Source organism: Erythrolamprus reginae, chromosome 1 (genome assembly GCF_031021105.1).
Source record: "Erythrolamprus reginae isolate rEryReg1 chromosome 1, rEryReg1.hap1, whole genome shotgun sequence".
Taxonomy (NCBI): Eukaryota; Metazoa; Chordata; class Lepidosauria; order Squamata; family Dipsadidae; genus Erythrolamprus; species Erythrolamprus reginae.
This window is the reverse complement of record NC_091950.1, coordinates 150,048,607-150,062,196: the sequence shown is the minus strand read 5'-3', so window position 1 is coordinate 150,062,196 and position 13,590 is coordinate 150,048,607. Positions and strand designations below refer to the sequence as shown.

General features: G+C 41.7%; 1 protein-coding gene across 1 annotated transcript; it reads right to left on the bottom strand.

Annotated features, from left to right (window-relative positions):
- Positions 1-12,298: 12,298 nt before the first annotated feature.
- Positions 12,299-13,375, bottom strand: LOC139167876 (C-X-C chemokine receptor type 1-like). The gene has a single exon (XM_070752999.1). It carries the CDS (start codon positions 13,373-13,375, stop codon positions 12,299-12,301), a length of 1,077 nt encoding a protein of 358 aa, XP_070609100.1.
- Between the last annotated feature and the right edge of the window lie 215 nt (positions 13,376-13,590).

Below are 13,590 nucleotides of genomic sequence, written 5' to 3'. Positions count from 1 at the left end.
AAATCCACAGTAACTGAATTTAAACATGCCTGGGATAAACATATATCCATCCTAAGATAAAACACAGGAAATAGTATAAGGCCAGACTAGATGGACCATGAGGTCTTTTTCTGCCGTCAGTCTTCTATGTTTCTATGTTTCTTAACAGTCTCTGCAAGAGAGAAAATATGCATCTTTTACCTAGCTTTTCCTTGTGTAGCTGGGCAATTAAGCAACTGAGTGCAATAGCCTAAGTTCTTAGCCAACAGTTTGTTCCCTCTACAGGTTTCCAGTGCCATTGCAGAAGCTCCTTATCTCTTAAGTAAGAGGCTACCAGCAGCTACTGGAAGGGCTGAACACAAGAAGCGTCAGGTAGGTAAACATACACCAAAGATATCACTCAACAAACCTTAGTTGCTAAATTAGATAAATATGAGGCAACTGTGTTTACAGTATGTGATACAAATGAATGTGGACGTGCATAATACACATAAGAGAATGGGAACAGAATTAGTTTCTCCAGGGTGGAAGTTGCATGCTTAGCAGGTAATGTTTGGAGAGAGGGTCTCCATTCTGCTTGAGAAAAAGAGAAAATGTTATTTCTGTCAAGCTGTCTTCCACCCATTAAAACTAAACATGTAGGTAGAAGACCAGTATATTTATTTATCTAATTTATATGCCGCCCAGCTCTCGAAGGACTCTGGGCGGCATGCAACAAAATATCATTTTTTAAATAAAGTACTTTTATTAATTTTTATAATATAAAACATCCACACAGCACACAACCTATAACAATGTGCTCAGTGTTTAAGTGCCCGCTACCAGACAACATTCATACCCCACCACCAAAACGGGGGCATATTTTGTATATACCGTTTTAACTCAAGAGCAATATATCTAAAATATCATCATTAAAAGCAATTTAAAAGCACCCTATTAAAACCCCTTAATAAGAACATTCACACTTTTTGTGGCCGGAATTGGAAGATGTATCAATTGCTCAACAGCCCCAGGCCTACTGGCAGAGCCAGGTCTTTAAGGCTTTCTGTAAGGCCAATAGGGTGGGGGGGGGCAGTATGAATCTCTGGAGGTAGTTAGCTCCAGAGAGCTGGTGCTGCCCTCCCCCATAGCCCGCCAACTGACACTGCCTAGTTGATGGAACCCGGAGAAGGCCAACCCTCTGGGTCCTTATCGGTTGCTGGGAGTATATAATTCATCACTGGTAGTTCTTAGCTTTTCCATGCCCTGGAAGATAGGGAAGGTTGTTCTCCAATCCATCGGGTGCCCATCAGGCAAGCAGACAAGATGTAGCTTCTTAGAAGGAAATGCCCCTGAGTCTGAGTTAGCACCAAGTGATTAGCTAAGCCGGGAGTCTCCAAACTCAGCCACTTTAAGACTTGTGGACTTCAACTCCCAGAATTCCCCAGTTTGAAAGTGGCTGGGGAATTCTGGGAAATGAAGTCTGCAAGTGACCAAGTTTGGAGACTCCCTGAGCTAAGCCAAAAAATAGAAAATAGTGTAGAGACAAAGGAACAAACACTGCCAAAGCAAGGATCAGATAAGCAGGGCTTGGGTCTGAGCCAAGAAAATAATGAGAAAACATCTCAGACAAGCCACTTTCTGGTCCACATGAAGAAAAAGTGAAGGTGGAGGGAGAGCACCTTCAGACCTGAAAGATTGATATCAGCTCTGCATGATACAGCAGATATTATATAGGCCAGGATTTATTATTATTATTATTATTATTATTATTATTATTATTATTATTATTATTATTATTTTTATTTATTAACTGGATTTCTATGCCGCCCCTCTCTGAGGACTCAGGGTGGCTCACAACAATTAAAATATATAGTTCACAATATCTTAAATCCAATTAACTAATTAAAAATCTAAACCTCCCCCCCCCCCCAAAAAAAAAGACCATAAAAAACCATTCATTCCACATTCTCTCAACTCATTCATTGGCCAGGGGGCAAGATCTAAGTGAATCTATTATTGTAAAGTTGTATTAACAGAATCTTGTAAGCTTGAATCTGATTCCCCCTCCCTCTCTTTAATAATAATTAATAATAATAATTTATTAGATTTTTATGCCGCCCCTCTCCGCAGACTCGGGGCGGCTCACAACAGTAATAAAAACAATGTGCAGTGTTTAAAATATTTAAAAGAAAGCATTTAAAAAACTGTCATTTAAAAACCATACAACATTTATCTTTATGAGATCTAAGAAGGAACTTGTCTAAGGGGGTATGAATGTTGTTTGGTGGTGGGCGCTTTGAGCATTGAGCACATTGTTATGTGTTGTGTGATTTTATTATAAAAATCAATTTAAAAAATTAGAAATAAAAAAGGTTACTGTTTTGCCAATGTATGAATGACCCTGGGCAGTGATGGTGAACCTTTTTTTCCTCAGGAGCTGAAAGAGCATGGATGCATACAATTGCGCATGCGTGAGTGCCCACACCCATAATTCAATGCCTGGGGAGGGTGAAAAAGCTTTTCCCCCCAGAGGCCCTCTGGAAGCCAGAAGTGGCCTGTTTCCCAACTTATGTTGGACCCAGTAGGCTTGTGTTTCGCCCTCTCCAGGCTCCAAAGTCTTCCCTGGAGCCAAGGGAGGGTAAAAACGCCCTACCCCATCCCCTCCGGAGGCTCTCTGGAAGCCAAAAACGCCCTCCCAGAGCCTCTGTGCGAGCCAAATAAATCAGCTGACCAGCCCACACATGCTGCTATTTTATGGTTTTTATTACCGTGTTTTCCCCTAAAATAAGACCCTGTCTTATATTTTTCTTGAACCCCGAAATAAGAGCTTGGCCTTATTGCCATGCACTCAAAAGCCCGACTGGGCTTAGTATAGGGGGATATCTTATTTTTGGTGAAACAGGATATATACCACTCAGAGCATTTGTGCAATAGGTGGCAACATAAGAATAGAATAGAATAGAATAGAATTTTATTGGCCAAGTGTGATTGGACACACAAGGAATTTGTCTCGGTGCATATGCTCTCAACGTACATAAAATAAAATATACATTTGTCAAGAATCATGTGGTACAACACTTAATGATTGTCATAGGGGTCAAATAAGCAATGAAGAAGCAATATTAATAAAAATCTTAGGATATACGCAACAAGTTACAGTCATACAGTCAACATGGGAGGAAATGGGTGATAGGAATGATGAGGAAAACTAGTAGAATAGAAGTGCAGATTTAGTAGAAAGTCTGACAGTGTTGAGGGAATTATTTGTTTAGTAGAGTGATGGCGTTCGGGAAAAAACTGTTCTTGTGTCTAGTTGTCTTGGTGTGCAGTGCTCTGTAGCGACGTTTTGAGGGTAGGAGTTGAAACAATTTGTGTCCAGGATGTGAGGGGTCAGTAAATATTTTACCCGCCCTCTTTTTGACTCGTGCAGTATACAGGTCCTCAATGGAAGGCAGATTGGCAGCAATTGTTTTTTCTGCAATTCTGATTATCCTCTGAAGTCTGTGTCGGTCCTGTTGGGTTGCAGCACCAAACCAGACAGTTATAGAGGTGCAGATGACAGACTCAATGATTCCTCTATAGCAGGGGTCCCCAACCACCGGGCCGCGGACCAGTACCGGGCCGCGGGGCATGTTGCACCGGTCCGTGGAGTCAGCAGCTGCCGGCCCTCATGCCGCCACCCCCTCCCTCCAGCGCTTCGCCTCCCGCCGGGCAAGAGGCCTCGGGAGGCAGGTTCTGCCGGCCACAGGACGATGGATGGGACAGAGGGGCGGGAAGGACCAAGAGGGCTCAAGCCTATTTTGGCTTCTGCCGCGGGGCGCTTTTGCGTTTTTGGCTGGGGGGAGGCATGAGGGCCAGCCTGACCCCCTCTCTCCAGCGCTTAGCTCCCGCTGGGCAAGAGGGCTTGGGAGGCAGGTTCTGCCGGCCACAGGACGATGGCGGGAAAGAGGGGCGGGGAGGACCAGCACCCCCATACTTAATCCCGCCCCCCAACCACGCCCCTTTCCGCCCCCACTGGGCCATAGAATAATTGTCTTCCTGAAACTGGTCCCTGGTGGAAAAAACGTTGGGGACCACTGCTCTATAGAACTGAATCAGCAGCTCCTTGGGCAGTTTGAGCTTCCTGAGCTGGCGCAGAAAGAACATTCTTTGTTGTGCTTTTTTGATGATGTTTTTGATGTTAGGTGACCATTTTAGGTCTTGAGATATGATAGAACCTAGAAATTTGAAGGTCTCTACAGTTGATACTGTGTTGTCTAGTATTGTGAGAGGTGGAAGGGTTTCTCTTAAAGTCTACCACCATTTCTACAGTTTTGAGTGTGTTCAGTTCTAGATTGTTCTGGTCACACCACAAGGATAGTTGTTCAACTTCCCGTCTGTATGCAGATTCATCATTGATAAATGGAAATGCAGTACTCCCTGTGCTTCATAAATCCTTCCCAGCGGCAGGCCATCATTCCCAGCCCTACTGGAATGGGCCGGGAGTGCGGGGGTGCCTGTGCCCGGTGCAGGATTCAGCTTCTGCACATGTGCAGAAGCCAAATCTCACGCAAGAATACGTGCAAGAGATATTTCCAGGGAAGCAAGATTTCCAATGTGCGGAAGCAAAAAGGTCTGGAACCCAAACAAAACAAGGTAAGTCCCGCTCAGACTCCGCTCCCATCCACTCGCCTGCGTGGGTCCAGTTGTGGTGGCGCTGCCACAAGCGGCCTGTCCGCTCGCCTGTTTTGCTGCTCCTTTCATGGTGACGGCGCCATGAATGGCCTGCCCGCTCCCATCCACTCACCTGTCTTGCCACTCCGCTCATGGTGGCACCACCATGAACTGCCTGCCCACTCCACTGTGGGCAGTTCCATCTGCTCACCCCTCCACCACACTGTGGTTTCAAATAGTATTTGTATATATTGTTAATCATTACTAAACTGCTTTCAAATTATGGCAAATTGTCTTTTAAGTCATTGTTTCCCATTTTTTAATACCTAGTATGCACACTGTAATTAAACAATCTTTCTCCAGAATCTAAGGAAATGACATCCAGACTACAAAGGCAATAGCATCTTCTCCTTGTGGTCCTGGGGAAACCTGGTGACTCTAATTCTACAGTTCCTATAGGTGGTCACCAATTTGTAAATTTGGCATCACCCGCCATCCGACTAGATGGGGAAACCTTGGGAAGGTTTCTTTTTTCTTTTGAAAATTATTCTGCTAATCACGGCATTTTACTCTTCCAGGATGGGTGTTTCAATCTCTGCTGTAAAGGTGATATCAACAGTTTACAGTATATGAAGAGGATGTGAGGGTTTGCTTGCAAAAACAGAAAACTCTGTTGGGTAACAGTTGACTGGGTATTTTGGAAATGACTATGTCTGCAGCCTTATGAGCCCCAGACTTCGGTGCTTGTGGTGGGGGGGGAGAGGGAGGGAGCAAATGAGGGAAAACCACAGCCCTTTATTGCAGCAAACTATTCTATCTGTTGTAAGAACTGGTTCTCAATCCAGTAAAGATTCAAGGTCCTATTACAAAAATAACCAACTGCAGTGGTGACTACAAGAGGGATCAAACCAGTCAATCTGATGAAAGAAACATCCCATTGTTGTGATGCAAACCCATATCTTTTGAATGTGTGACAAAGTTTGAAGTGCAAAAGAGTAATGTTGTTTCCATTATTGGATTAAAGCACTCTTCTCTTCCCAAATTCCGTCTTGCTCCAAATAGCAGGACAAGAATTGACACAGTTGGAGATGGTCTGGACGCAGTGGTTGACCAGGGCATCTTTCATGACTTGTTATACTCTTAGCATACCACATCACTTGCAGAGATCAACTTCATGACTGTTGTTCTATTCTAGTAGATTTCATCTGCTCAGTCTGCTGGAATCTATCTTCACATGCTCAGGATAGACAAGTCCCTATCTCATCAAAGATTTATTATTATTATTATTATTATTATTATTATTATTATTATTATTATTATTATTTATTAGATTTGTATGCCGCCCCTCTCCGTAGACTCAGGGCAGCTCACAACAGTGGTAAAAACAATACATGGTAACAAATCTAATAAGTAAAATCTAAAATAACAGTTTTACATTACAAAAATGATGACCCAACAGCTACTCTCAACCTCGCTTGGCCAGCTTGTCGAAGCTGTTGGCTGAAGTATAGCCACTGTGCATCCTACAGCTGCTAGGGGCCACAGGTGAGAGCTGAGTGATAGGTAGATAGCTGAGTGAAAGGTGATTGAGCTGCCATGAAATGAGCTGCCATAAAAGGACACAACATGCCCCTACACCAGAGGTGGTACTCCTCCCTAAGCACACCATACACTCCCCCATACAACCAGTAATGGGCAGCCAAAAGTTTTACTGCCACACTGTGGGTCTGGATTATTTTGTGGGTGTGGCTTGATGGTCATGTGACTGGGTAAGAGTGGCCTTGCGGCCATGTGACCAGGTGGGAGTGGTTTGAACAATCATCATTGTTCAAGTGAACTTTATTGCCGCATGATGCCTTTTCATCTCAGCTGTGGGTTTCGTGAGGGGAAAAAAAGACCGCAGCCCAGACTGCTTCAGTGCAGCGCGACTCTCCTGGCATTGGGAGGTGGCCTTGTGAGGCTGGAGGCAAGCCAGGCAGGAGAGAGGGAAGCTCATCCGAGGCCAGGAAGGAGGAAAGAGGAAAAAAGCAAGGAGTGCACAGCAGCAGTAGCAGGGAAAAAATGGAGAGCCAAGCTGAGACCAGTAATCCAGGAAGTGGCCCCGGCCCTCTGGAACCAACTCCCCCCAGAGATTAGAATTGCCCCCACCCTCCTTGCCTTTCACAAGCTACTTAAAACCCACCTCTGCTGCCAGGCATGGGGGAATTAAGATTCCTTCTCCCCCTAGGCCTTTACAATTGTATGTATGGTATGTTTGTATGTATGTTTGGTTTTTTATATTAAGGGGTTTTTAATTCGCTTTTAGTATTGGATTATTACTGTATATTGTTTATTATTGCTGTTAGCCGCCCCGAGTTTGCGGAGAGGGGCGGCATATAAATACAATAAAATGAATAAAGTGACAGCTGCCAGTCAGCTGGAGCTATGCACGCATCTTCATTTCCGCCAGTGGAACTGTGTTCCACCCCATCCTGCCTGCTGCCCACCCCTGCATACAACCCATATAAAGGTTATACAAGAATGCAATGCAGGAGGGGGGCTACATAGAAAGTAAAATAGAAATAAAAGGTACCAGGAACCAATCCCCCACCTCTTCCCCTGAAGAAAGGCAGATACACGGATGTGACAGTATGTTAAAGAAATGATTTTGTAATGTATGAAAGTTAAACTAGCGTTATATCAGTCATCACACTTTGGTGCAAATTCAAATGGTATATTTTATTCAGTACTGAACACGTCGTAATAATCTGATTATAAATAATTATGAGTCCTAAATTATGGCTTACAGTACAAATCACAGTGATTATCTTCACAAATTGGGCTTTATGAATTTATGAAATGTGTGAACTCTGAATGTGGAGTTTTAGAGTTTTAATATTTTTGTTCACCTTGCCTATTTTACAAAAGGATGCATTGTATCGATACTTCCAAATCTTTCTTAAAATCCATGCCCCTAATATTTGGTGTTCTTTTGCTACTAGTATTATGAAATAAAATCTTAGATCTTCCATTTAAAGCACCTGGAATGAAGTTTTGGGAAATTATTCATCACTATCATATTCCTTTAAAATCCTCAATGGGATAATTAATTAATTGACCAATTGTAGAAGATTTTGGAAAAGTGTAATCTCATTTAAGCTATTTACAAAAAGGTATATGGAGTTTTCATTTTGATTCAAATGTTCTCTTCTACTCTGACCTTGGTGATAGGAGCAAATTAAAACAGTTGTTATTTTGATGAAAATATATGAAACTGTAGCATACATTCTGAGTAGGATTGCAGTTCATTTTTTTTGTAGGTTGTAGAGTAAATGAATATCTTGCCAACATTGTCCTATGTCACAAATTTTGAAATTAGTGTGGCAACATAATTGGTTTCAGAAGGCAGGCAATGAGGACACATATTTTTCAACACAACATAACAACAAAGTCAGTAGCTAGGAAGGAGAAGAAAGTATTTCATGCTTACACTTCCTACAATTTTAGCCCCCAAAATCTATTGAAAAATTGAAGGGTAAAATTGAAAGAAAGTAGAACTGCTACATGCGTCATTCCTTTGAGAATAATTTAAGACAAAAACTCACAACCCTCCCTTCTACTTTCTATCTCAATTAAGCTTAGGTTATTGACCTGTACTAAAATTCAAGGTTTTAGGACAAATACAATTCTTTATAACATAATTTATATAATAAAAATATTATGTATTTATCGAATTTAGAGCCCACCTGCTCTTTGAAAATTCGAAACAATTCTGTGGGCTACCATAAATTTATCCTTGCAACCACAATCCTATGAAGTCAGTTGTACTTAGGGGAAAAAATGACTCAGTTTGCTCTGGGCCTGAAGAGGGCTGTGGGTTTGGATCAGAGAAGGGCTACCAAATGTTTTACTACCACACTGGGGCGTGGTTTATGCAGGATGCCCTGCATTTTCTTTCAACATCTTTCAGTGCAAATTGGGTGTTCTGGAGTGGAGCTGCATTTTCACTACCCCACTGTGTGTGTGTCCCCCCCTCTCCCCAGTCTGGGCAGCAGCCCACCCCTGGTTTCGATGTGCATCTAAGCCCAATTGTAACAACTACAGTACGTAGCAACAAATATCACTATTATGACTGGCCTTAGCATTAGGCAAAGTTAATCAATTGGTTCATTGTAGAGCAGAGGTTCCTAAACATTTGCCATCACACTCGTTTTAGTTAATCTTAATGTACATAGGTATTGTAAAAATCCAAACATCAAAATTAACAATGAATACAATTGGCAGTTTTGGATGCCTTTTGTTTGTTTGTTTTTTGCTTCCTGGCTGCCACACATTTTAGCCTGGAAAATTGGGAGGGGGGGTTGGTTGGAGTGGTAGAAACTCAATCATAACAACATTTTTTTATACATTGTCAAATGAAAGCAGCTGGTCACTCCTTTCCTCCTTTACTTGTCATCTATTGGGATGACCTTGGTTCCCAGAAGAAAACTATTTGTTTTGACTCGTCTATCAACGTTTCTAAGTTTGTGGCAACTATGAATGAGGAAAAGATGGCTTCAGCCAAGTTCGCTTCAGAGCTGACAGTGCAAAGGAAAACAAAAATGTAGAGGAGAGAGGGAGGAAAAATAAAGAATATAGTGACTTCCAATCTTCATCTCAACAATTTTTACCTCCTCTTAATTTACAAACAATTATCTCTTCATTCCATGTCCTGTCTCTTATATTATAATAAAGTAATAGAGCATTGTCATTTCAGTCCAGGTGTCAGCAAAGGTTCATTAAGGATTTCTGGAAATAACAGCAAATCTATTTTAATCTACATTAAATAAACCAGCTTTATATCCCTTCCGTTCCTCTGACAGTGTTAATCTTTAGATTGTTCAAGTAATGTTGATTTAATTTTTTTATTCCTTCTCACAAGATTCACCCAAGCCTTAACAAAACTCATTTGTAAATCCAATATAAAATAATTATCCAAGGCCAATTATTTCTTTTATTTTTAAGTCATCAATCTGAAGTTGGTTTCCTGATTTAATCTAGGTCACAGGACTGACATACAGCAGAGGTTGGGAGTAATGGGAGAAATATTATGGCAATTACCCTTGGTATCTAAGAAGAATATAATCCACCATTACCCAATCTTTGTAAGAACTTTTGAAGTGCTGAAATACTGCTATGGTATCAACAACCCCCTTAGCCTTTTCTTCTTTAGGCTCTACATGCCTTGTTTATTGTTCTTCACTGGATTTAATCTCCAAGCCTCTTACCATCTTTCTCAATCTTGAATGCACTGTTTTAAATTCTTTTGTGTCCCCTTCCTCAGGTAGTCCTCAATGTATGGCTGTTCATTTAAAACTAGAATTACAACAGCCGTGGAATGAGTGCTTTATGGCTCGTAAAGCACATCTTGCTATCGCAAAATGAGGCATCACTACCCTTGTGGTCATAGGATTATGATCCGGGGGCTTGGAAATCTGTTCACACTTATGACTGCTCACCAAGTAACTCCCAACCACGTGGCTGCCATTTGCAATCTTTTCTGCTGGTTTCCAGAAAATCATTATGGAAGCCTGCAAGGAAGGCTACAATTCCTTTCCAGTAGGGAGCTCTTTGAGAGCAAAATGGCTGTTTGCTGAGAAAGAATCTAAGCAAGGGAAAGAATCTCAGCTCTCTATAGAGCTATGTGTCAAGATCTAGCACCCACTTGCCTTCCACATTGAGGCATCCCCCCCCCCCCCTCGGGCCTATACAATTTGTGTATGGTATGTCTATGTGTATGTCTGGTTTAATAATGGGGTTTTTTAATGTTTTTTAAAAAATTTATTAGATTTGTTATGAATTGTTTTATTGTATGTTGTGAGCCGCCCCGAGTCTACGGAGAGGGGCGGCATACAAATCTAATAAATAATAAATAAAATAAAATAATAATAACTTGTTCTCCGTTCGCTATGGCTGGGTCAGGGAACCCACCATTCTCCCACTTTGGCCTTGTCCCAGAGCCTCTACCCACTTGATATTTGATTTGGCCAGGATAATGCACCATGTCAGGGAATGCTCTGGCCTTCCCCGGGGCTTCTGCCCACATGTTGCCTGCTCACCCTCCGCCTTGCTCATCTTTGTCCATGTCTTGGGACTGGCGAGACTCAGCCGGTGAGCCTCCAGTCACCAGTAGTTTTCAGCTGCCTTTCGAGCAGTTCCGCTTTGAAACCATCCCTCCAGCGCAGCAAGCTGGTCTCCTGCTACACTGGAGGGCACCAGCAGGTAACTGTGTGTGTGTTCCTGGCCGGCACAAAGAACAGGTTGGTGGTGATGGGACTTCAGGCCTCCAGTCACCACTACTGGCTCGGTTCTTGCTGGCAAAGAACTGAGCCGGCAGAGGCAGCTGGAGGCTTCTCGTGCTGAAAAACAGGCGGCAGCTGCAGGTTGCTTATACCAAAAACTACCGAAAAGTACAGGCCAAAAAAAGAAGCATGAAGTCCTGTTGCCGCCACCAGACTGCGGTGTCCCTTTAAGGTTTTTGAGCAAGTTGTTATAATTTATCTCGTAGAATATCCCACATAAATGTAATATTATTTTGATTCCACTAGCTGTGTGTGTTTCAGAACAATTCACTGTGTTCTTTATACCCAGAAAATATAAGAGATATAACATAGATGAGGAAAAAATCTTTATTAATTCAGCATGTTATCTGATATCTTGCCTAGACAAGGCTGGGGGGGGGGGGAAGACACACACCAGAAAATCAAAGTGTACATAATGTCTGCCAATTTTTCAAATTTGAAATACCTACACACTAATGACAATTTCCCTGAGAAGAAAAGGAGACAAACTCCATCATCACCACCAACAAATATAACTATTCAGTGTAGAGAACTCATGCGGTGGTTACCCAATAGATATGTGGTCCAGCAGGACTTTTATCTTGGTTAACTGAGAGATAAAAGTGCTGAATAAATGCCCCACATCCCTCCACTGGACACATAATCCTTTTTTTCTCCAGATTAGGATAGGAATTCATTGCATCATTTAAAAAAAAACCCTATATTGATTACTGATCTAGTCATAACTGCACATGCAAAATTATTTTTATTCAGATGCGCAAGTGGACAGAGAGAGGAAAATTTGGGGGTAAATCAACATTTTTGCTACTTCAACTTCTCTCTAATGTTTTTAGTAAAGTTCAAATGGCTTCGTCTACTTAAATGAATGCTAGATGTTGATTTTGGACAGATGGGCTGTAGAAAAAACAGATTTACTGTTCCATATATAAAAACATTCCATAGATACAAACTGGCAATCTTAATTTGAAAAGGGACAATAGCCTGATCTTAAGAGAATAACATTTTTAGATGTCCAGAATGTAATATATTTTATTCAGATTGTTTGCCTGGAGGATAAGCTAGGTATGACTCAGGCTTCCTTACTCTTTTTTTAATGAAACAGATACTATATAAGAAAAGTGATAAAAATTATGAGAATTATGGGAAGAAAATCAAAGACCAGTCACACAACTTGGAGAAATGTCTTTTCATAGAAATAAACAGAACTTTTTAAAATGGCATTAATAGCTTTCCCAAATCAAAGCAAAGGGTGGTCTCTACAGTTTTTGATGTATCACCATAGAAGATGTGACATTCTCCAGGCAAAGGATTTTTTCAGATGCCTCTGAATAAACTTCTGGCAGGCAAGTTTATTACAAGTTAGCTCAACTATTACCAGAGGAACTTGAAAAGGTGGATCCCTTCCTATATCGAATCAGGATTTCTTTGCTGATCATACCTCGTGAGACCATGATCTTGAGGAAGTTGTTCCGGAATTTCTGACCTATAAAAGCATATATGATGGGGTTGATACAGCTGTGAGCAACTCCCAAAATCTCAGTAGCTAACAAAGCGTCATTAATTTTATTTCGAACAGAGCACCTATCGGTTATATAGTCAAGCCTCAACAAAGTATCACAAAGCAGGGCGATGTTGTAGGGCAGCCAACAGATCACAAAGACCAGCACTACGGCCAAGATTACTTTCATTGCCTTCTTCTTTTGCTTGTTTTTTGTCTGGTAGAGTCTGTGCACTGTTATTCCGTAGCAAATCATCATGATAATCAAGGGGAGGAGAAAACCAAACACCTGAGGTAAAATTCTCAATACTACCCTCCATTTTGTTGTCTGATTCCCACTAATGTTATCATAACAAACCCTGCTAGAGGAATTTGGGAGTTCAAAAACTTCCCTGAAGCGGATCACAGGAAGTGAGAAGAGGAAGGCCAATATCCAGATGGCGATGCAGACAAATTTGACCGAGCGCCTCTTCTGAGTGGCTGCCCGAGTAGCATAAACTATTGCCAAATAACGATCAAGACTGATAAAGGCCAATAGGAGGACACCACTGTAGAAGTTGGCTTCCTTCAGGACTGAGGCAATTTTGCACATGAAAGTGCCAAAGATCCACTCATGAACTCGAGATACAGCCCAGATGGGCAAGGTGACTGCAAAGAGTAGGTCAGCGATTGCCAGGTTCAGGAGATAAACATCTGTAGCAGAACGGTTTCCTTTGCTGTAGCTCACCACTAGAATCACCAAGGAGTTGCCCAGCAGGCTCAAAATGCAAACCAGTGTATAGATAAATGCTACAATGTATTTCATTGTACTTGATATGTGGTGTTCTTCGCAAGCTTCTGTAAGTGTACCTAGGTAATCTAAAGTAACATTTGGGAAGTCGCTGTAGTTATCTGAGGTGCCTGAAAACATCCAATCCTCCACATTGACTTCATATCCTTCCATCTTGGATTTCTTGCTGTAGGCCTGTGTGGAACATAAAGCAAAGACAGGTCAATAGGGTTATTTTTTCCTAGGCAAAAGGCAACCTCCTGATCATAAAGTGATTCTTTAAGGCATCCAATAGAGATCAAAATTGTTCAAAAGAACGAAAAGATAATAGACTTTGAACATGGCACTGGGCATATACAGTTCCATTCCGTTGTTAAATTGCAGAATGC

Excerpts from the sequence above, each read along its gene's own strand:
- LOC139167876 (XM_070752999.1), bottom strand. The coding sequence starts at position 13,375 with ATGGAAGGATATGAAGTCAATGTGGAGGATTGGATGTTTTCAGGCACC.